Below are 22,969 nucleotides of genomic sequence, written 5' to 3'. Positions count from 1 at the left end.
CCCCACTGCAGCAGGAGGGGACACTGTGTGGGTTAGAGCAAATCAACGATGGGGCATCTTGGGGAGGGAGAGAGGTGGCTAAGGACACTGCAAATGGCAGAGTCAACGAGCAAGCTTAAGAGCTGGGGACCAGAATACGTTTGGAACCACATCAGTGGCTAAGGTTCTGATTCACTGGCACCCCTCCCCGACTGACTGTACCTGGTGGAAGTTCTGGACTGCAGCATTCAGAGCTCTCATGTGAGGGACTAGATAGGCCCTAGATGTCAGGCATAGTCCCCTGGCAGAGAATCTGGCACTTATCCCACTGGTCCTGCTGGAAAGCGAGATAGGCCTCCCAAGGTGCCTTTTTGCACAAACTGCCTTCTAGACGTGATAAGGACCCTTTATCCCTCTGGCCTCCCCATTGCATCTGTAGCTACATCAGCCTGGGGCTCTCCGTGGCCGGCGGTGAGGTGGGGGGGTGGGCCTACACCCTGGTACTCACACATGTTCTGCTAGAAACGAAAATGTTGTTGTTCAGGAAGTTTGTTCCATTGTCCACGCTGACCTCAACAAAGATCACGCTAGTAGAAAGAGAGCAGACGTGAGAAGCAACCTGGGAATGGGGTCCTCGGTCTGCCCTCAAAACATGGCCAGCTCTCCTCACGGTCATGACTGAAAATGAGGCACTTGGGGACTATGATGAGTGTACCGTGGGGGCTAGGAGCCAACCTCTGAAATAACGGCAAAGGGGCTGTGTTTCGGGCAATGACATGCTTATTGCTAGTGTGGCCGTGGGCTGAGGGATGAGGAAGGTCTGCATGGTGTCACCATGTTGACTTTTATTACAATTTGTTTCTTAGCTCACAAAAAGCAGCCTAGAGCACAGGTTCTGACTCTCGAGTTCCTGGTCTCCTGCAGACTTTCCAGAGTGGAGCCTGAGCACTGTGCACCCCTGATCACCATGGGGACCAAAAAAGCCAGGTGGATATCAAAGCCCCCCCTAAAGACACACAGACGCTATACAGCAGAAGAGACACCCCACATCCCATACACCACGGTGGCAAACACTGGCCACCAATAAGGGACACTCACTTTCCGGCCTCGTTTACATATGGAGCTGGACACGTTACGGTACTCGATGTTATATTGATGGCTTTTACTTCTAAAAGAAAATGACACAAGATTGTCAGTGGACATGTCCTTCCACCACTGTCACCCTCTGTCTATAGAGTTGACACTGGCTGATAACCAGCTTCTCTCCCACACCCCACCCCGTGGTGCCTCTTTTTATTCAAAACCACCTGCTGGGGCCCAACTCTGCTCAGCACCACAGCACCCAGCAGCACTCTGGTGCCCAGCAGAAACAGGTAGCAAGGGTCCCTGGACCATGAGACTCACCCATGGTGGGCTGAGGGTGGCAGAGTGTAAAAGCAAAACCAAACGGGAACGCACCATGTTGTAACAGCGATTGGCAGAGGAAGGGCCAGGCACGCTGGCAGTGGTGGGGCGGGGGTGGGGGGAGATGGGTGCAGATGCTCTCTTTGAGGGTGGCTTGTCCCTTCTTTTAGATAGATGGTTTCTCCTTTCAAGAAACTGAATTTGTACATGACGTAATGCCAGAATTTGGCTCAGCAGGTATAAACACTTGCTATGCAAGCAGAGGATTTGACTTCAATCTCCAACACCAATGTAAAAAGCTAGGCATGGGGACTGGAGAGATGGCTTAGCGGTTAAGGCACATGCCTGAGAAGCCTAAGGACCCAGGTTCGATTTTCTAGGTCCCATGTAAGCCAGATGCACAGGGTGACACACGCATCTGGAGTTGGTTTTCAGTGGCTAAAGGCCCTGGTGCTCCCATTCCACCCCCTCCCTGCTTCCCTCCCTCTCTCTGTCTGTAATAAATAAATGTCAGCCTGAGCTAAAGCAAGACCCTACCTCAAAAAACAAAAACAAAAACAAACAAACAAAAAGCTAGGCATGGTCAAGCATGCCCATAACCCCAGAGCTTATGGGGGAGCAAGACCAGAGGAATCTTGAGGCTCCCTGGTCAGCTGGTCTAACTGAAAAACAATGAGCTCTAGGCTTAGCGAGAGACCCTAGCTCATGGAAGTAAGGAAGAGGAGTCCTCCTGTGGCTTCTATATGCATGCTCACAGGGCACAAACATCTACACACACACACACACACACACACACACACACACACACACACACAAACTTTTAGGCCAGAGGAGATGGTTCAGTGGATAAAACGCTAGCCACACAAGCTGGAATGCCTGAGTTCAGATCCCCAGATCCCACGTAAAAACTAGATACTGTAGTGTGTGTCCGTAGGGAAGTAGACATGGGAGAATGGGCTGGAAGCTCATGCTCTGATAGTCTATAGGAGACACAGCAGCGAATAACTAGAAACCCTGCTCCAAAGGAGGTAAAAGGAAAGACCAATGCCTCAACGTGCTCCTCTGACTTCCACACACGCACTTTGACACTTGTGTACCCGCCCTTACACACACATGGACACACACACATATATACACACACCCCAAAAATACTTGGTGATGAGTGTGTCAGGGGACCAGATGGTGTGGGGTGGGAATTACTGGGAGTAGGTGGTGGTGCTTCAAGTCCACATATAATTCTCTGTCCCTTTGTGTGCTGTGTACCACATCCATTGAAATCGGATCTCTTTGGGGTGTTCATGTGTAAGCTGAGGCCAAACAGATGAGGCTGTCTGGGAATGATCTGAGGGAGGAGTGTTTTGGGGCTGCTCCATGTGCCAAGTCCCTGAGGCAGGATCTACTAAGCTTGGTGAGTAGGGTAAGGAGTGGGCTCTAGAAAGTTTCGTTGCAAGGATGGATCTGTCACAGGCTACGCTGGTTTCAAGTACAGTTTGCATATAAAGACAACATGACATACTGGTGTGCTGGGTTTGGGGATGGGCTGGGGATAAATAATGTCGTTCCCATGTACGTCATGGGTCCTTCCCTTCCTCCCTCCCTCTGACCCTCTCTTTCCTCCTTCACTTCTTTCCCACCCTCCTTCCTTTAGGAGCAGAGAAGGGTTCAATAATGGCAATAGTGGAGCTCCTGAGCCCACGTTCTCTCTCCACATCCTGAGCTGGGTTCAGAGGTAAGGGCCAAGCTGCCTCTCAGCACCAGCAATCCCACTGAGGAGGGCCCTCAGCAGACTGGGGACAGGCAGGAGGGAAATGATGGTACCAACATATGACGTGTCCATACAAAGTTTCTACTTAATCAAAAAAAAAAGCAAAAGAAAGCAAAGAACTGTGGGTTAAAAACAATAACAACAAAGAAACAGGCTCATCATCTGTTTAGAATATTCTGTGATTTGTACAAGACAGGGTTATGGATATGACCAACTGGACAACAATTTTGACGTCTACAGATCAGTAATTGAAGAGAAAAGTTACCAGTCACTTCCCTGACCTCTCAGGGTCTCTATCGTGCCCTTCACATATCAGGACATTGCTAGAAACTGAAGGAACTAAAGAAACATTTCTGTGACAACCAACAGTTTCTATTTTCCACATGAGCTTCTTTTTAAATCATATTTTAGTTACACACACACACACACACACACACACACACACACAAAATCATGCCTGCATGTGCCGGTCCTCTTGCATCTGCAAATAAACTCCAATGTATGTGCCACTTTCTGCACCTTGTTTGACCTGGGCTCTAGGAATTGAACCTAGACTGTCAGGCTTTCCAAGCAGTTGCCTTTAACCACTGAGAAATCTAGCAGCCCCTGGTGAATTGTTTTTATCTTCGAAATTTATAATTTAAATATAATCATAAAAAGTTATAATCCAAAATATAAACTTATATCTTATTATAACCAAACCTGTATCCTGATTTTAAGTCTTTTTATAGAGACATAATATGTCTTTATAAGACACATGGCTTGGTGGGTGCCGCCTCTTGTCCTACTGGATCTTGGCAGGGCCAGGCCACGGGCCCTCAGAGCTCTCAGTCCCATGGCAGGATCTCTCTGTCCCAAGCAGGAAATCAGCTCAGAGTCCATTCTGGGTCACCTTGTCCTGTCAACTCAGCCTTGTCACATTGCATCAACTTCACATCCCCCTTTCTGTCTTAGAACTGCCAGCAGAGCCAGCCCTGTCTGCCCCGATGACTGCTGTCTGCTTTAACAGCCCCTGACAAGCCGCGTCCCCTTCCCAGCCTGGGGAGCAGGGTGGCTGCCTCACGAACAGCCCTCACTTCTGGACTTCGGGTCCAGGAACACACGGAGTCCTCAGCGGTGTGCTCAGCTCTGAGCAGACCCGCAGCTGCCTGGGGAATGAGTCAGGCCAGGGCTCTGTGGCAGTGGGGATGGAGCTGGGCAGTGGCTAAGCATGACGGCTCAGCTCCTCTCAGACCTACCCACTGAAGAACAAACTGCTCACAGGAGGTGCCCTTGGCACTAGGGTTCCCAACTGGAATGCAGTTGTGCCTGGGATTCCCTGCTCAGATGCGCATCTGGATGGGGCACTGTGATCATGTTTGCTTTATTGATATCTGAATGTAGTATGTCTCCGTTCCATTCTCCTTCCCTGATGGTCTTCCTTCTGCTTGGTCAAGTCGGTGAGGGATGCTCTCCACTCAGCGTTCTTTAATTGTGGAGGATGTATGTGTATGTGTTTTGCTTTGAGTGAACAATATTTCTATTTTTTCAAAGCCTCAGTTACATGCTGAATTTCTTTTACATCTGGTATACTTTTTTCATCCAGATTGCTGACCTTATTCTCCACACATTGCTGGTACATGCTTCTCTAGGTCTTGGACTGAATTTCTTTGTTTGTATCCTCTTTGGGGTCGCTGAGAATTTCTACTGATTCTCCCACACTACATCCATATATCCAGTAGTGTCTAAGTACTGAGGATCCAGAAAGAAATTTCTCTATGCCTTATTGCTTTTTAAAAAATTTTTTCTTTATTTTTCCCTTGCTCTCCCCAGTATTCTTTTTACTATACTTTTAGCAGTGTTTTACTTTATTAGCTTTAAATAAAACCCATGTTTGATTTTTTTATTCCTTTCTATACATCTTATTTTGCATATACTATTTTTCATTATTTGCTCTTTTTTTCTTTTCCTTTCTGTTTTTCTTTTCTTTTTCCCCCTGTGTTTTCTCTTTTCCCCCATTCTACCATACTTTTAAAAAATACATTTTATTTGTTTATTTATTTGAGAGAGAGAAAGAGGGAAAAATAAGAAGAGAGAGAGAGAGAGAGCGAGAGAGAGAGAGAGAGAGGAGAATGGGCATGCCAGGGCCTCCAGCCACTGCAAACGAACTCCAGATGCATACACCACGTTGTAAACCTGGCATACATGGGTCCTGGTGAGTCGAACCAGGATCCTTTGGCTTTGCAGGCAAATGCCTTAACTGCTAAGCCATCTCTACAGCCCCTTTATCATACTTTTACAGTAAGACATTTAATTGCATTTTTTAAAACTCGCATTTTTATCTCATTCACTTTCTTACATTTATCTCATTTTGTTTTCAAATTTTCTTAGCTTGGGGATTTTTTTTTCTGTTTTTTATTCTTTTTTTTCTTATTTGTTTCTAGTCTCTTACTCTTTTCCTCCACCCACAGCATCCTTCTCCATCCTCTCTTCTCCCTCCTTGCCCTTATTTAACTTTGTTTCCTTTCTACTTTTACCTTTCCCTGGCTGCTTCCTTTATCTCATTCATTTACTAATTTCACATTTATACTAAAGTCTACATAACCTCATAGAACATTCTATGCTAGTTTTCCCATTTTGTATCTTATGGTCACTAGGGATGCTTTCATAGGCCCCAGTAGATTTTAATCGTATTTCTATGTGTCACATGATTTGCTGTTTCTGTTCTTACGGTAGTTGGATTTCTCCTCTCTGGTGGTACTGGTGATTTAGCCCTCATGAGTAGGCTGCTTAATTGCTTAATATGGAGACAACCAGTGACCTCCCAGGGTAGCAACCCAGTAGACCCACAGACCCTCGTGGGGAACACAGGGAGCCTCTTCTTGGGTGTAGGAGGGACCCTGCCTTCCCCAAGAACTGTCATCCTAGCAAGGCAGAAGGCCCACCCCTCCTGTGGCATCTTGGAGGTCTGTTTTCTAGCTCTGCCTCATCACTATGTGACTATAAGCAGACTCCCCTAGCTTCTCTGTACTGGGTCTCCATCCAGTCACAGGAACTGTTACAATGAGGAGTTCTGGGAAATCTATACTTTAAACAGTGTCTGGTACAAGAGGAGCTGGGAGTCAGCTCAGCTGCCACCACTCCTAAGAGCATAGGCCAGTGGAATGCCTACTCCGGGAAGGGAAGGTTGACAGCCCTGCCCAGTGGGAATGTGATCATGCAAGCTCTGCCCATGCTGAGCACTGATGGAGAAGAGGAAAGAGCTGGAATGCTCCATCACTAAACATAAACCCAGCAGGTGAAGTGAATGAGGCCATGTGGACAGTTGAGGAGGGATGGAAAGTCGGACTGTGCCCCAGGTACTCAGTGGGGAAGACCACTCCATTTCTACCCTCAAGAGCGCACTTGTCTGCCTGAGCCTAGTGTGTCCTGATGCCATTTCCCATCACACGGAGACTCCTGAAGCCCGAGTATTACCCAATGACAGGGGCTTAATGAATACTGACTAAGCACTCTGTGCACCAGCTCTACATGTGTGACCTTGAGTGACTGCAATTAACAGCTTAAGTTCATTTTATAGTAGAGAACACAGAAGGAAACATCCACATGGTCAAGACACATACCCCACGGATGAGCTAGCCTTAATTCCAGGTCCCAGGCCCAACAGTTGGTACTCTCTCCTAATCCAAGAAGAATTGGCTTCCCTTAGGGTCCCCTAGGAGGGCTCCTTGTATGCCTCCTGGCCAGGCTCAGAGCTCCTGGGCTGCTGCCCGGTCCCTAGCAAGCCCATGTCCTCGGCACTCAGAGAAGGGGCCCAGAACACACCAGACTCACTGAGGAGCGCAGTCTGCTCCAGCATGCTCGTAGAGAGCTGAACTTACTGTCTCATCTTGCCAATGAAGGAGAAGATGACCAGGCATGTCCTCCAGGTGCATCTGCTCATGGTGCCCGTAGCCCCAATACCTGACTGGAAAAAAATCATCAAGGGCAAGGAGATTTGGCTAGCGCAGGTGGAAAGAGTGGTAGAACCTGACTTACCACTGGTAGTCGAGTCACTGAACTCAAATTTGCAAATAACTTCCTCCAGCTGCCTGACGAAGTCGAAGCCATACCCGCGGACGACCACTTGGCCCGGCGCTGCAAGCACAGAGGTAACAGTCTGTGCGGGGAAGAGCCAGGCCCTTCCCTCTCTCTGACTCCCGCCACTCACGAGTGGGCACTCCCTGAAATGGAACTCACAGGGGTCCCCTTCCAAGGCAAGCCACTGTGTATGTCTGTTTTCCAGGGCAAACCCTCACCTGGTAAGAGCGCTGCCCGCGTGAGATGAGCACGCCCCCTGTTCACTTTGGAGACGTTCTGTACCGTACTGATCCCTGAATGACAGCCTGCTGGCTCTTTCCATGGCCAAAATGTCCCTACCCCACCACAGGCTGCAGACATCTTGCTTCTGAGCATGTGGTGGGGGGGTGGGTGTGTGGGTGCCTCTCCTCATTCCAGATTTTTTGTTGTTGTTGATTTTTTTTTTCTAAGATAAGGTCTCACTGTAGCCCAGGCTGACCTGGAATTCACTATGTAGTCTCAGGGTGGCCTTGAACTCTCAGTGATCCTCCTACCTCTGTCTCCAGAGTGCTGGGATTAAAGGTGTGTGCCACCACGCCAGGCTCATTCCAGATTTTTGGGCCTATGGCCGTGGAGAACCCAGGAAGGAGACTCTACCCCTTCCATGAGTGGCCCTTAAAGACTTCCTGACCTAGCCAGTTACATACAGCCTCATCCACCCCTTCTTCCTTACAGAGCATACCACCCCATCATCTTGGGGAGCAGCAAGTTCTCCTAACATGGGGGCAGCTCCCAACTCCCAATACCAATACATAGGGGATGCAGAGAAGAGAGCTGGGGCTTTGTACAAATTCCAGGCAGGATTCCTGTCCCCTTGCAAGTCCACACTCGTTCACCTGAATAGACGCCCAGGGGCCCAGGCGAAGTCACTCCTATCTTCATGGGAGTGAGATGTCCCAGGGCAATTGACAGAAGACTGTCGCCTGCACTCAGATCACCCCTCAGGCTCTTGGCACACAAGATGTCAGCCCAAGAACATGATGCATTCTGCTTCATTTGGGACACCAACTCCTTTCGGCCTTGGGACTCCCCTCCAAGTGACGGACACACTGATGGTGGCAGCTTTGCACAAGATGGTCAGCAGTTTAACAGGGCAGTGGCTGTGCTGCTGATGGGAGGCACCCATCAGCTTGGTTCTGCTATAGTGAGGACTGTTCACCTGAGGTTTGCCACAGCCACCCAGACGCCAAGGTCCGTGCCCATGGGAAAGTCAGAGACATGCCATGGCCAGGCAGAAACAGAAGAGACCATCCTCAGTCCCTCCACCCCTTCACCGAAGCAGTGTCCCTTACTCCCGCGCAGCACGAGAAAGGGCAGGAACAGTTCTGAGCCAAGAAGCAGGATGGACAAACCAGGATCAGCTCCCACCCTTGAGACCCACCAGCCTCCAGATGCTGTGCCCGCCACTCCACCATCCACCGTCCCTGTCTCCCCACAGTCCTGGATCATCATTTCTCTCCACAGTAGGTCACTCAACAGTCCCCACACGGGGCATCCTAGCAAAGCCCAGTTGTGACCACAGTCCTGTCTGCCCAAGCCTGGAACCACGGGCCACACAGAAGGCCACAGGAGACCCAGCTACCTTAGCTCCAGTGAACTAATCAACTGGGCCACCCTAGGTGAGAGGATGCTCAGGGCTCTCTCTCTCTCTCTCTCTCTCTCTCTTCTTTGTATTTTGTTTGTTTTTCGAGTAGGGGTCTCTCTCTAGCCCAGGCTGACCTGGAATTCACTATGGAGTCTCAGGATGTCTTCAAACTCACAGCGATCCTCCTACCTCAGCCTCCCAAGTGTCGGCATTAAAGGCGTGCGCCACCACGCCCAGCTTTAATTTTTATTCTTGGAGCTAGGGTCTCGCTCTAGTCCAGGCTGACCTGGATTTCACTATGTAATCTCAGGATGGTCTCAAACTCACAGCCATACTGCTACATCTGCCTCCCCAGTGCTGGGATTAAAGAATTCACTATGTAGTCTCAGGCTGGCCTTGAACTCACAACCACACTCCTACCTGTGCCTCCCCAGTGCTGGGGTTAAAGGCTGCATCACCACTAAATGCAAGAATTTGAGAACCAAGCCAGCATGCATAGTATTCCTGACAAAGGGAGCCTTCCCTTGTGACCTCACATGTATGTCCTCTGTGTATACTAGCCCTGGGGCCCTGGGTGGGGCACAGGGCACCTTTGTCATGTCCGGCCTGTGAGGACGGGAGGGTCAGTGTTAGCAGTGGGACGAAGGAAGCATGACGACCATGTTTGTGGATGTCTGTGTCAGGCACAAAGGTTTCTTCCCGTTCGTAAGAGAACAGCAGATCCCCACGGTGCCCGGCTCTCCACCTGCGTCCCTCCGTGACCATCTTGTTGCTATTCTCATTTGGTGCTTTGCCGATATGGAAACTTCAGGGATATTTCCAACCACTGTTGGGCCTGGCCTTTCTGGGAGGAGCCAAGTTGCTCTGGATGTGTTGCCTCTTGATAAATGGTGCCATCTGTGACTGGGGTCACAACTGGGCTTTGCTAGGACGCCCCGTGTGGGGACTGCTGAGTGACCTACTGTGGAGAGAAATGATGATCCAGGACTGTGGGGAGACATAGAGACGGTGGATGGTGGAGTGGCGGGCGCAGCATCTGGAGGCTGGTGGGTCTCAAGGGTGGGAGCTGATCCTGGTTTGTCCATCCCGCTGCTTGGCTCAGAACTGTTCCTGCCCTGACTCGTGCTGCGCGGGAGTAAGGGACGCTGCTTCTGCGGAGGGGCGGAGGGACTGACAATGGCCTCTTCTGTTTTTCCCCTGGCCATGGCATGTCTCTGACTTTCCCATGGACACGGGCCTTGGGTTTCCTTGAGAATTTTTAAAAATCTTCTGTGATGGCTTATGTATATATTTTTTAATATTTTGTTGGGACAACTATTTACACCAATTTAAACTTGCGGTAAGACAGACAAAAATTCAGCATTTTAAGGAGGCAGCTATGCAGCATTAAGTACGTTTATAATGTTGTGTTCCCTTATGTGTCTATTACCACCGCCCAGCTCCAGAACTTTCCAGAACAGTTTTTATTTTTTTCGGCTAGGATCTTGCTATGTACCCCAGGTTGGCCCAAATCTCTCAACTGTCCTGCCTCCCCTCCAGAGCTTTCTCATCTTTTTGCGTGGAAACACCACCTATCCAATAGCTGTTAACTCTGGATTCCCTCCTTGTGATGGTTTATATTGATTGGCAACTTTGACAAGGCCTAGAATTACCTATAGGAATGATCAAGATTAGGTGAGCCTCTGAGTTTGCTTATGAGGGATTATCTTTAGTAGGTTAATTAAGGTGGGGACACCCAGCTTCACTGTGGGTGGCACTGTTCCATGGGCTGGGCTCCTGGAGTGTATAAAAAGGGGAGAGCTGACCGAGTACCACTCATCACTCTCGGCTTGCCACCTATGGGTTCCACATGACCAGCTGCCTCAAGGTTCTGTCACCATGCCTTCCCTGCTGTGATGTGACAGCCTAACCTCCAACTGCAAACTAAAATAATCCCTTCCTTCCCTGACTTGCTTCTGGTCCCGTATTTTGTCTCAGTAATGAGAAAAAGCAACTGATATGCTTCCTGCCTGACATCCCAATTGCACTTGTTCTGAGATAAATAAGCAGTAATTACCTGATCCTCCCAATGACATCACAGCATGTGCCCCCCAAATATACATCATGCTGCACCCAATGCATAGTCATGGAACCTACACATTACCCATACCACCCACACACGCACATATCACACATTTCCACATGCCAACATGTATCATATACACAATACACCCCGACACGGATCACATGCTCAACATAAAACATACACGTTACACGTAGAGATACCACACAAAGTCACCATGTCCCATGATACACGCCACACAAAAACATATGCATGCAGCACACGCCCACATATAAATGACACTCACAAAAACAACACACGCCACCTAAACTCAACACATGCTCACTCATGCATCCCACACAAACACACATGCACACACAGCACACTTATGTGTCTGTAATAATTCTCTTCAGTACTTACCTCTGACACATATAGTACGATTGTCCACAGACTTAATGGAAGGACAGGCCTTGGCAGCTAGCTGGAACATAGACAGCAGTGGACAGAGTTGGAAGGGTAATTTTCAGGGACCTTACGAGAAGCTATGCCTACATCCATTCTACTCACTGGTAAAATGAGTTCATTCAGCTCCTCAACTTTTCTTCCTGGAAAAGCATTGTGTGGTCCACCTGATAATCCTTCTACCTAAAGAGAATGGAGGTGGCTTGAGTCCTCAGCCAGAGGCCATAGGACATGGCCATGGGGACAGTGTCATGCCAGGCACTCGTTGGTTTGAACCTTCCCCTCAAGTCCCACCCCCTGCAAGGAACAGGGAGCGTTAAGACAGGGATAAGTCCAACTACGGTTGGTCATGGCCCACAGTGGCCACCAGTTTCCAAACCTCCCAGCGGGTCTGGGCAACTGGACTGGACTTCTGAGGGACATGTGGTCATCTGGACTATTACCTGATGTCTGAGAGATCCGCCCACACCCACAGTAATCACAGATGCCCCCAGCATCCGAGCATCATCAGCCTAAGGCAAGAAAAGGCTAAGTATAAGTCACCCAAAACCTTGGCCCGGAGGAGATGCTGCCTATGACGGACTAGCCTTACCTCCACCAGCGCGTACTTGTAGGTTTCATCGCTCAGATAGCTGTTGAGCACAGAGATGATCAGGCTGACAGCCCGGGGACCTGCAGAGCAATCAAGGGGTGCCTTTGGTCCTTGAGGCTCCAAGCGGGACCTGCGAGGACTTCAGGAGCCCCATGGGCTTCCAGGCCAGCACTGCCCACTGCATACATGACCAGTGGGTTTTAATTTCTGAACATCTTGAAATAGAGGCTGGACCTCCTACCTACCATCCAGAGCCCCCCTCCCCGCCCCCAACAGTGAAGGGGACTTTTCGGTCTACCTAGTCTACAGATGAGAAGAGAGACATTCAGGTCTTGGCCTACCAGGCAGGCTGGACCTTCGCTGCCTGTAGACTAGGTAGTCTATTCCCTGAGGGCAGCCCAGTCACTTCCCCACAAAGCCCAGCCTGTCCCTAGACAGCAGGAGGAGTGGCCAGACATTCGGGCCATGGACAATAAGCAGGTGCTGTTTCCAGGCCCAGCCCTAGAGTTGGCAAGGGTAGGCCCAGTGAATCAGAAGCTTGGATCAGAGGCTCTTGAGTAGGAAACTCTGGGTCCCCTCAATGCCTTTCTCCAGTATGCTCCACTAATTACAAACAAAGTACCACAGGCCTACAGTTCAAAATGGCATGGGCTATGGTTATGCACAAGTATTTGGGCTGTCTAGTGCATAGACCCAGAAGGTAGGCCAAAAAAAAAAAAAAGAAGGAAGAAAAAGGAAGGAAGGAAGGAAGGAAGGAAGGAAGGAAGGAAGGAAGGAAGGAAGGAAGGAAGGAAGGAAAAGGTGGTAGCATCTGAACATTTCTCTCTCTTTCTCTCTTTTTGGTTTTTCAAGGTAAGTTCTCACTCTAGCTCAGGCTGACCTGGAATTCACTATGTAGTCACTATGTAGTCTTAGGCTGGCCTCGAACTCACAGCAATCCTCCTACCTCTGCCTCCCAAGTGTTGGGATTAAAGGCGTGCGCCACCATGTCTGGCTTTTGCCTTTTTTTTTTTTTTCCACAGCCTCAGTGTGACCAAAACCCACAGATGTCAACATGGGGACCATCTGGCCTTCTCAAAAGCATTCTGGGTGGGGTGTGTGCTCTCTCAAAGGAGGCCTGCTGTTCTGAGAGGGTAAGAGGATCTGTACACAGCCTCTCCAGAGAGCCCTGGATCTGTAGAGAACCTCCCCCCGACCTCCCCACCTACCAAAGGTGCAGGCAGCTCACCTTTGGAGTTGACCCATTTGATCTGATTATTTGCCTGCAAGGAAATGGAGGACACAATATAAGGATTCCGTGGGTCATGACTGCAAGCTAGCACCCCAAAGCGACTAGGACCCTCCGAACCTTCCAGAGTCCTATGTAAATGAGTGGGTGTCCCGCAGCGAGGGTGTATTTCAGCCTCTCCAGACCCCTCTTGATTTCTTTGCTGCAAGGAGTCAGAAAGAAGGGTGCCATCAAGACTATTGACAATGACAGCACCTCCGACGTCACTATGCAGACCACCCAGGCAGGGGAGGGCACCAGTCAAGAGGTCTAATCACCTCTCTCCTGCCCTGGGTTTTTTCTCTGTCCCCAATCCCATGAGTACTGAGGCAAGCCAGGAGGGAACAGGGCCGCTCAGTGGGTCCTGAGGGAGGGTCTGGCTTTCTCTGAGCTCACCCCAATCTTCAACACACAGGGACCCACCCTGAAGATGCTCATCTGGGTAGGGACTCCCAATGTAGCACCTGCATTCCCTTTTCTTGCTTTTTTTTTTTCTTTTAGAGAGAGAGAGAGAGAGAGAATTGGCATGTCAGGGCCTCAGCCACTGCAATTGAACTCCAGACGCTTGCGCCACCTAGTGGGCAGGCACAACCTTGTGCTTGCCTCACCTTTGTGCATCTGGCTTACGTGGGAGAGTTAAAAATGGGTCCTTAGGCTTCACAGGCAAGCATCTTAACTGCTTAGCCATCTTTCCAGCCCTACATTCCCAATGGGAATCTAATGCCAAGGTACCTCCACTGAGTGGTCTATTCTTCTGTGGGCATGGCTGAGGGGGACCAGGCTATCCTGCTCAGTCACTGCCCAGCTCCATCCCCACTGCCACAGAGCCCTGGCCTGGCTCCCTCCTTCTACCATGCTAAAGGCAGCAGCCAGTGTATTTAGACCTGAGTCCCATCAGAGGACCCAAAACCCAGGAGTTGAGCCCTAAGGGATATTCATGAGGCAGCCACACTGCTCCCCAGGCTGGAGGGGACCTGACCTGTCAGGTACTATTAAAGCAGAGCCTAGGCTTTGGGGGAGGCAAGGTTGCCTCTGCTGGGAGTTCTAAGACAGGGTGTGAGGTTCAGGCTAATGCAATGTGACAAGGCTGAGTTGGCATAGCAAGGTAATCCAGAATGGACCCTGCAGTGACTTCTGGTTGAGGTCAGAGAGACCTCGCCATGGGCTGGCCTGAGCTCTGAGGTCCCCACGCTTGGCCCAGTTGGGTCATGCCTAGAAAGCGAGGAAGGAAGCCATGCCCCTCAAGAACAGCGGGTCCACCCATGGTCTGTCCCTTTGCTCAGCTGCCTCCCTCCCTTTGGCTCAACCCGGTCCCCACTCCTCTTGGAGCTAAACCTCCAGCCCTCTGCCCAGCTCATCTCCTGCGTCTACTCTGCCCCCTGCTACAGAGCTCTCCTCATATTTCCTCTCTGCCATCTCACTCCTAGTCAGCTCTCATCCAAAACCTGGCCACTGGGAATTCTATGCCAGGCCTTCCTGGGCCTCCTACCCCTGACAGTCCTTCCTTGCTCTTCCTCCCAGATGGGCCAGGAAGGCAATCTCCCTAGGTCCAGTGTCTCTGTCACTTGTCACTTCCCTGGCCAGGGCTTGTTTATTCCCACTCACTTCCTGTTGCTGACCTTTCTCTGGGGTCCGAGGCAGAGGCTCCCTACACCTCCAAATACATCTAAGCCTAAAGGCCTCTGCTTTTCTCTCTGCTCCTCTTGCTCTGCACAGAGTCCCAGGAAGAGTATCTCAAACTGACCTTCCCTCTCAGCCAGTCAGAGGGACTCCATCTTCATGCCCCTGGGACTCTGGGCACAGGTAAGCCACTGTCCTCCATGGTGACATGTTCCTCATGTTTCCCTGAAGTACTAAGCTCAAGGTACTCATAGTCTCACCTAAGTTTTCCCTACCTGGGGGGATCATAGGGTAGAGCTTCTGCCCTCCCTATGCCCCAGTACTTCCCCTGAGTTCCCAGCTATTTCCCTACCTTACCTGTGCAGAGAGTGACCTCCTCACACAGCAACACAGACAAGGATTCTGGGGGAGCCATGTACCTGCCCCACCAATCCCTTGGATCCCATATGTAATAGCCAGACCCCAGGGAAGAGTGGGGAATGATGAAAGACACAGAGAGAGAGAACTTCTGGAGGCACAGAGCTTGTGGGTTCCCATGAACCAGGGATGCAAGTGGGCTGGCAGACTAGATCTGGAGCTCAGTATGGGCACATACGTGTGGGCAGCAATGAGAACTGGACCTTTCTGTGAGCAATCAGGTCCACAGAGGTCGGGCGTACCCAGTCTGGCTTAGGGTCCCAGACAGCACCTACCTGTTGCCGGTGATGGGCTGGATGATGTTTCCCTTACAGGAGAAGGTGATGAAGGACACTCGCAGTTTTGGGCTGGGAGGAAGCAAGCATTCGATATTCCGCCTCAACATGACGTTATCCAGCAATGAAGAAAGGGACATAGACAAGACTCCCCGCTCCTCACCTTGCCACTTCCGCTTTGGGACCAACACACACACATGCATACATGTGCACATGCATGCACACACACACACACACACACACACACACGGTGAACAGGCAAGGAAACTCCCACATCCCTCCATGAGGGCCTCTCACCGCTGACCCCTTGTCTACTATCAAGTTCTTTGCATCTTCAGCCCCTCCCTCCATCCCCAGCTGAAAGATGCCACCCTTCCTCTGGGCAGCCATTCACACACATGCCTCCCCTTCCCCTCCCTGTTCATGTCACTGTGTGGCACAAGACCTTCAGACCCCTTAACAGCTGAGCTTCCCAGAGAAGCTACGAGCTCCCTTCTCTCTTGTTCCTCACTCAGTTGAAACTCCATCTTGACCTTGTCCCTCCCTTGCCCGGAGCCTTCTATTTCATGTTGGAAAAATCCAAGTCCCTTAGCCTGGCATAGTGAGTCCCTCTGACCTTAACCTCGAGCTAACCTGTGCACCCTCTTCTTCCAACCATCCTCCGAGTTACTTACTTCCCAGCCTTAAAAAATAACCGCCCATTCCCTTACGGGCACCCAGATGGCTGCTCCTGTACAGTCCATTCTCCATCCTTGACCATGTGATTGAACTTTCCAGGTTTTGGGGCGGGGGGGATACTTCTCTGACATTTCTCTAGGAATTTCTGCCTTTTCCTTTATCCTTCCGTGGCACATTGCCTGTCCTTGTCTTCCAGCCCTGAACACTCTGTCACTTGTCAGTCACTGAATTACTGGTCCTCCTTAACGTCCTTCCCAGCCTGAGAAGGTTCTGGAAGACAGACTATGGCTGGACTATGTCCAGCTCCCAGGCAGGAGCAGCCAATGCTGTAAAGTTCTCCCCCGCCACCCCCCGTGAAAGCCATATACTCTGTCCCCTGTCCTGCCCAGCACACCAGCCTGGGTCTGTGCTCCCTCTATGGGGGACTTTCACACCCCTAAGTCCAAGGAATATGCCTCTGCCTGAAAGTGCAGGGGATCACTCTCAGGAGCACGGGGAGCCTGCAGCAGCGAGGAGAAGCCGTACTTTGATATCTTCTTCACTAGCTCCACCACAAAGTTGTAAATATGCGGCCAGGCGTGGGTCGTGCTCTCAGACCTGAAGACAAAGGAGGTATTCTCTAAGAGACCGTTCAATGAGGTGAGCACGGTTGCTGTCTTCTCGAGCTTCTAGCAGGTTCTTTAAAAACCTGGCCCTGGGCCACTGTCTTGACCATAGTCAAGCAGGCTTACAGCTGACTTTCCCGTGTGTCGGCAGTGGACAGAGGGTACTCAAACAGTCCCATCTACTGGAATTGAAGTGACTTCCTTGGTGAGGGATGCCTAGTGACTCACCGGTGTGCCTGGTCACACACTAGGCGGGAGCTACACAGGCCTGAAATTGAGAAGGATGTCTTGTATGGAAAAATTCCTGAGCGGTGACATGTGCGCTCTGTGCCACCCCTGACTTGCCCTTGGTTTGCTGTTCCCATCCCTCCCTCAGCTCTTGGCACCAGCAGTGTCAAAAGGAATTGAGCACCATAGTTCAAGCCCAGATGCTGGCCTAGGCCTAAGCCACGCTCCCTACTGGACTTGGGTCCTTGGACATCAGACCTGTCCTATAGGTGGACATCCTTTTTGCACGCAATGTGTCACCTGTACTTCTTCCTCGTGCCCTCTCCCAGGCTCCACACTCTCCCTCACATTTCCCAGCATCCACAGGGTAGGTGGAGACATTCCCTCCAGGAGCCAGACCAGCTACGGAGGGCAAGGACATAAGGCTGTTTTGGACCCCAACCTTCTGACCAGCCTGCAGATCCATCCCAGGACAGGAAGAGCTCCTTCACCAGACATTGCCAGGGAAGGGTGGTTAGAAGCCCAGCCACTGCCACCCTGGCATCACAGGTCCCAGCTAGCATGAGAGCCAAAGGTACTTTCTGCCTGGGTTCTCTGATCCCTGCTCCCATTTTCCTCCGCTCTGTTTCCACATGGAGACCAAGGGGGTGAAGGGAGTGTGGGGCTGAGTGGCCTTCCACAGGATGCGGATCACCCACATAAGCCTCAGATCTCAGAGGCAAAGGACTTCACAACCCTACGGCTGGGTAGGTCCATAGGCACGCGAAGAGGAGAAGGACTCCAGGTGCGGTTAGAAATGGGAGGTTTAATGGTTACCTGCTTTCTGCAAGGCCTGGGACATCTAGGAAGTAGGACAGGATGAAACAGACTGGAGCCCTAGGCTATGTGGACCCATGCGTTTCCTATGTTATGTGTGTCACATGCACCTACACCCAAGCATGCCCTGCTTCTCCTTCCGGTGACCACCGTGCCCAGGCATGTGACTTTCCTGAAGGTCATGCTCACATGGGTGACTGTCCCATACCAAGAACAACTTCCTCCTCTCCATCAGCCTGCTGCCTCTGCCAGACTGCGTCTACAACTGCAGAGATGATGGGCAAACTCAGGGCTTGGTGATCCTAACACCAGCAGGACTGCCATTCATGGTGCGTGTGCACAAGGCACGGGGCATGCTTCTCACCCCTGCCAGCCCTGTGATGTTAGCTGCTCCCCATTCCATGACAGAACGAGGCTCTTAAAGGTCAAATCACTTGTTTACCATATTCACAGAGACCTGAGCCTAGAGCTCCTTAAAAGCCACTGGCGCTGTGCATGTGTCTGGCACACTGGAGATACCTATGTTTTAACTATGAAAACCTACCCACAACACACGCTTCATTTGGGCAGCTTCTGTCTAACGAACGAACGGAAATGCTGGGTTTTGTTTCCCCACTGGTGTGAAAAGTACCCTTCCCATGAAGGTTCATGGGGATTTGGTTCTTACCCCACTCAGACTCTGGGAGAAATTTAAGTTTCAGATGATATTGAAAGAGGGTCATAATTCCAGAGCCCAGAAGGGGCATAAGGAAGAATACAGGGGTGCACAGGTGCCAAGGAATGGGGCCACATGGCACAGTGCACACTGCTTCAGCTTCTGGCTCACACAGCTGCACCCATACATTAGTGCTGACTTTTTAATAAAAGTAAAAAAAAAAAAATTAGGACAGCTCTAGAATTAAAAACCTGAGAGCAAAATATCATAGTGAGGGCTGGAGAGATGGCTTGGTGGTTAAGGTGCTTGCCTGCAAAGCCTAAGGAGCCATGTTCGACTCCTCGGATCCCACATAAGCCAGATGCACAAAGGCAACACAAGGTCACGCATGCCCGCTGGGTGGCACAAGCATCTGGAGTTCGATTTCAGTGGCTGATATCCTGGTGTGCCAATTCTTTCTCTCTGTCTCTGTTTCTCTCTCTAAAATAATTTTTTTTTTTTTAAAAAAAAAAGGGAGAGTCGGGCATGGTGGTGCATGCCTTTAATCCCAGCACTTGGGAAGCTGAGGTAGGAGGATCGCTGTGAGTTTGAGGCTGGCCTGGAGCTGTGGAGTGAGTTCCAAGTCAGTCTCAGCTAGAGTGAGACCCTACCTCGATAAAAACAAAGATTAAAAAAATAATAAAAAGGGGACACTCAGGAGGCTGAGGTAGGAAGTACAGCATAAGTTCAAGGGCAGCTTGGGCTACAGCAAAATCCTACCTCAATGGGGAGGGGGCAAAAACAGGAGGGTAGAAAAGGGAAGGGAGGAATGCGGAGGAAGGAGAGAGAGGTGGAAGGAGAGGAAAGGGGAAGGATTGGAATTTTTGCTGTGGTGCTCATTATAGAATTCAATGTTTAAATTTATCCTCAGTCATTGCTTAGATAACCAAAGGCAGAAGTACAAAGAAAAACTTATAGCATGGAGTGCTGTCAAAAGATTGTGAGATTCAGGAGTCCCGCCCCTGTAAACACTAAACCAGACCTTCATGTGTCAAGATGACTGTCTGCCAGGAAACTCAAAAAAAAAAAAAAAGTCAGCAGCACTTATTATACTCTCCAATGGCTCAGTGAATTTGGAAGAAGAGTTGGCACAAAGAAGGTAAGAGCCAGAGGACGAAGAGTGCCTTGAAACGCTGTCTCCCGGACATAAAATGGTCATTGGTCATTGTGCTCATGACCTCATTAGTGGCTGTTGCTCTCTGCATCAAGACGAAAGACCAGCATAATATTGGGTCTACCAACAGGTTGTCCGTGGATGACAGAAGGAGAGCAAAAGCAGACATCAGTATAGAAGGGGGAAAAGACAGGCTCAGTGGAGGAGGTCGTAGAAGGAGTTCATTGGCAATGGCAGGAGGCCCTGGCATGATTCCATTCTCTCTCATTCTCTTTCTCTCTCTCTGCTTGCGAATAAATTAATATATATACCCATTTCCTTCTCTACCCAGGGCTGGCTCCCCACCTTCATAAAGGAGGAACGTAGGCATGCATTCGACACCTTAGCCAGTCTGAAATCAGAGGCCTCCCTACCTAAGAAGCCTGGGTTCTGGGCAGAGATGCTCTGACTCTCTCTGCAAAGGTTGGGGGTTCCCTCAAGCCTTATCCTGTCTTTGGTGTCACCTGTAAAAGAAGAGCCACTCACTTGTCCAAGACAAAATAGATGTCAGGGGTGGCCTGGCATGGCCCCTGAAATAACTTCTGGTACCAGCTGTTCCTTGGGTCTGGGTCCTGGCCCTGGCGAGGGTGGAAACTTCCAGAGCCCAAGTCAAATCCATGGGAGTTTCTCCAGTCAGGGCCCTGATGCCTGAAGTTCCCCGTGTTGAGCAGGGATGGAGGCAAGAGGAGTAGCAGTAAGAGTACAGAGCTGGGGACCCAGAGACAGCAGCCTGGCATTTTCTGGGTGGTCCTTGTGACTCCCAGTAAGCTGCCCACACGCCACCTCTGGCTTCCTTCTCCGCGACTTCTGCCTGCGCTCAGGCCCCCCGTGGTCTTCCACCGGATGCTTTCACAGCATGCGCACTGAGGGAGACCCGCTGCTCTGGGGGTCCTGCCTCCCATTGCCTGCACTGGGGTTATGATGGACAGGAAGGTTGACATGGTGACTTTGTGACCTGCCTCTCTGCTCATTGCCTTGCATACTGATAGTACCCAGTAGCAGTCACAGGACCTTTGCAGGGGGCCGGGGGTGTCAGAGAAGGTTTCCTTGTCCCTCATACAAGCAAGCCCCTTTTAGGTCCTTGTGGGTCTCCTCAAGGAACCCAGGCATTGTGATAGCTGTGGAGGTGGCTCAGGAAGTTGAGATCACAGGCCACTGAAGGTACCCAGAGGCCAGTGTGTGGGAAGTAGGAGGAGGGCATTTGTGAGTTCTGAAGCAAGCCAGATGACGGTGACTGGAGGATGTAGACACTGTGTTGCTGCCAATGTCCTCTGTGAATGAGAGCGGCCCAGTCATCCATCACCCTGTGACAACTACCCAAACTTATGATTTAATGGACCCATGTTATTGTATTCTCAGGTTCTGTAGGCCTGACCCACAGAAGGTAGATGCCCTGTGACAGGGCTCCTGGGAAGACATGGACGGGGACGCAAGACTAGAATGATCTGAAGCCTTCCTCATTGTTCCCTATGGCCCCTGGGATGAAGGATTCCAAAGCTGGGCTCAGTTGGGACTATCCGTGGAACCCCTAAACCTGTGGACATCTCCCTATGACTCAAGCCTCCTCACAATGTGGTGGCATCAGGACTGGTGGATTTTCCTCATGGAAGCCCAAGAGCTTCGAGAGAGATAATTTACAGTGAGCAAGCTGCAACTGTAGAGCTCTTTATGACATCACTCCTGTCCTCTTGGTCAGAGCTCCACCAGCCATGAAGGTTCAGACACAGTCTGTGGCTATCGGTTGGGGGAGGGAGAGGAGGACTTGCCCCATGCCTTACCCTGGTGCATCACAGGGCTTGGAGTAGCAGAGGGTACATGGCATAGAGAGACAGCTGCAGACAATCACATTCAAAAGGAATTCAGAATAAAGAGAAGAATGCTTAGAAATACCTTGATCAATTTTATTTTCTTTGTTTTATATGCACCAGTGACATTTAATTAAAATTGCTTCTCTCTCTCTCTCCTTCTTTCTCTGTCTCAAAAATAAAAATAAAAATGGATATAAAAGAAGGACTGGAGAGATTACATAGTGGTTAAGGCACTTGCCTACAAAGCCTAAGAGCTCATGTTCTAATCTCCAGGTCCCATGTAGCCAGATGCACAATGACACAAGCATGCAATGTCCCACATGGGCAGCAAGGAGGCACACGTGTCTGGAGTTCATTTGAAGCAGGCTGAAGGTCCTGGTGTGCCCATTCTCTCCCTGTCTCTGCCTCTCTCTCTCTCTCTCTCTCTCTCTCTCTCTCTCTAAAATAAAAATTAAAAGGGATTAAAAATGTTTTTCAGTGAGGTGTATATAGCAACTGTTATGACCTGCACAAGACCTGGACAATATGGGGCCCATCAACATCTGCCATACATGATAGGGGAGAGCAAAAAAAAAAAAAAAAAAAAAAAAGATAACAATATAAGAGGGACTGGTTGGAAAGAAAGCAGGGTTCAATGGAAGGGGGTGAGAGGAGACGAAAGTAGTAGTAGTATAATCAAAATACATTATGTACACATATGAAAATTGCCAATAAAGTTAATAATCTTTAATGGGTTTAGAAAATATCTTTTTATTCATTATAACATAAAATGGCATTTGGTATACTATATTGGTTTGAAAATCTTTTGGTTTTTTAAAATTAGTTATTGGAAATAATGAAATACCCTAAGTATTTTGTACTTTTAGAATTCATGAAATCTGATGCTCTTTCCTCATCAGCCTGTTAAATTTCTCTTGATTCACATTATTCATCCAAGAAATGCTACAGGGTCAAAGCCTGGGGGTGACTTCCAGGCCAGGTCAAAAAGTGACAGTGGAGAGCCTCTCGTGTCATTCCACGCATGTTCCACCTCACTCACTGTGAGGTCTTCCCAGGTCTGTCCCTGTCACAGGGAAATCCCACTCTGCCCTCGCCAAGGGTCTGACCCATGTGGCCTGCAAGCACAATAAAATGGTTCTAAGTCACCAAGGTTGGAGTGGAGTGTCCCATGGCCATGGGTGACTGGGCTTGTCCCACCCACAGAGGACAGTGGCAGAAGTTCCTTCTCCTTCTCTGCCATCATTGATGGCTGACCTCAGGACTCACCAATAGCCTCCCACTTCCCACACGCTGGCCTCTGGGTGCCTGGACCTCCTCATCCCCACTGGCCTGTGATCTCGGCCACCTTAGGCCACCTTTTCAGTTAGCAAAACGCCTGTTTCTTAAGGTGGCTTCGAAGGGAGGAGGGCTCATCTGGAACCCCCTGAAAAGGTCATACTGACTGCTTCTTGTCGCTGTCAGCCTACAGGACAATGAGCAGGT

General features: G+C 50.1%; 1 protein-coding gene across 1 annotated transcript in view; it reads right to left on the bottom strand.

Annotated features, from left to right (window-relative positions):
* Positions 1-20,416, bottom strand: part of LOC123455840 (anthrax toxin receptor-like) — a 28,405-nt gene extending 7,989 nt beyond the window's left edge. The window contains exons 1-12 of the mRNA XM_045137775.1: positions 20,166-20,416; positions 16,709-16,780; positions 15,506-15,577; positions 13,275-13,356; positions 13,155-13,188; positions 11,927-12,006; positions 11,778-11,846; positions 11,440-11,517; positions 11,293-11,353; positions 7,166-7,264; positions 1,078-1,147; positions 488-566 (exon numbers count right to left, since the gene is read on the bottom strand). Of these exons, the coding sequence (XP_044993710.1) occupies positions 488-566; positions 1,078-1,147; positions 7,166-7,264; positions 11,293-11,353; positions 11,440-11,517; positions 11,778-11,846; positions 11,927-12,006; positions 13,155-13,188; positions 13,275-13,356; positions 15,506-15,577; positions 16,709-16,780; positions 20,166-20,416 (1,047 nt within the window). The remainder of the gene's footprint in view (positions 1-487; positions 567-1,077; positions 1,148-7,165; positions 7,265-11,292; positions 11,354-11,439; positions 11,518-11,777; positions 11,847-11,926; positions 12,007-13,154; positions 13,189-13,274; positions 13,357-15,505; positions 15,578-16,708; positions 16,781-20,165) is intronic.
* Between the last annotated feature and the right edge of the window lie 2,553 nt (positions 20,417-22,969).

This window comes from Jaculus jaculus, chromosome 18 (assembly GCF_020740685.1).
Source record: "Jaculus jaculus isolate mJacJac1 chromosome 18, mJacJac1.mat.Y.cur, whole genome shotgun sequence".
Lineage (NCBI taxonomy): Eukaryota > Metazoa > Chordata > Mammalia > Rodentia > Dipodidae > Jaculus > Jaculus jaculus.
This window is presented reverse-complemented; position numbering and strand designations above follow the sequence as displayed.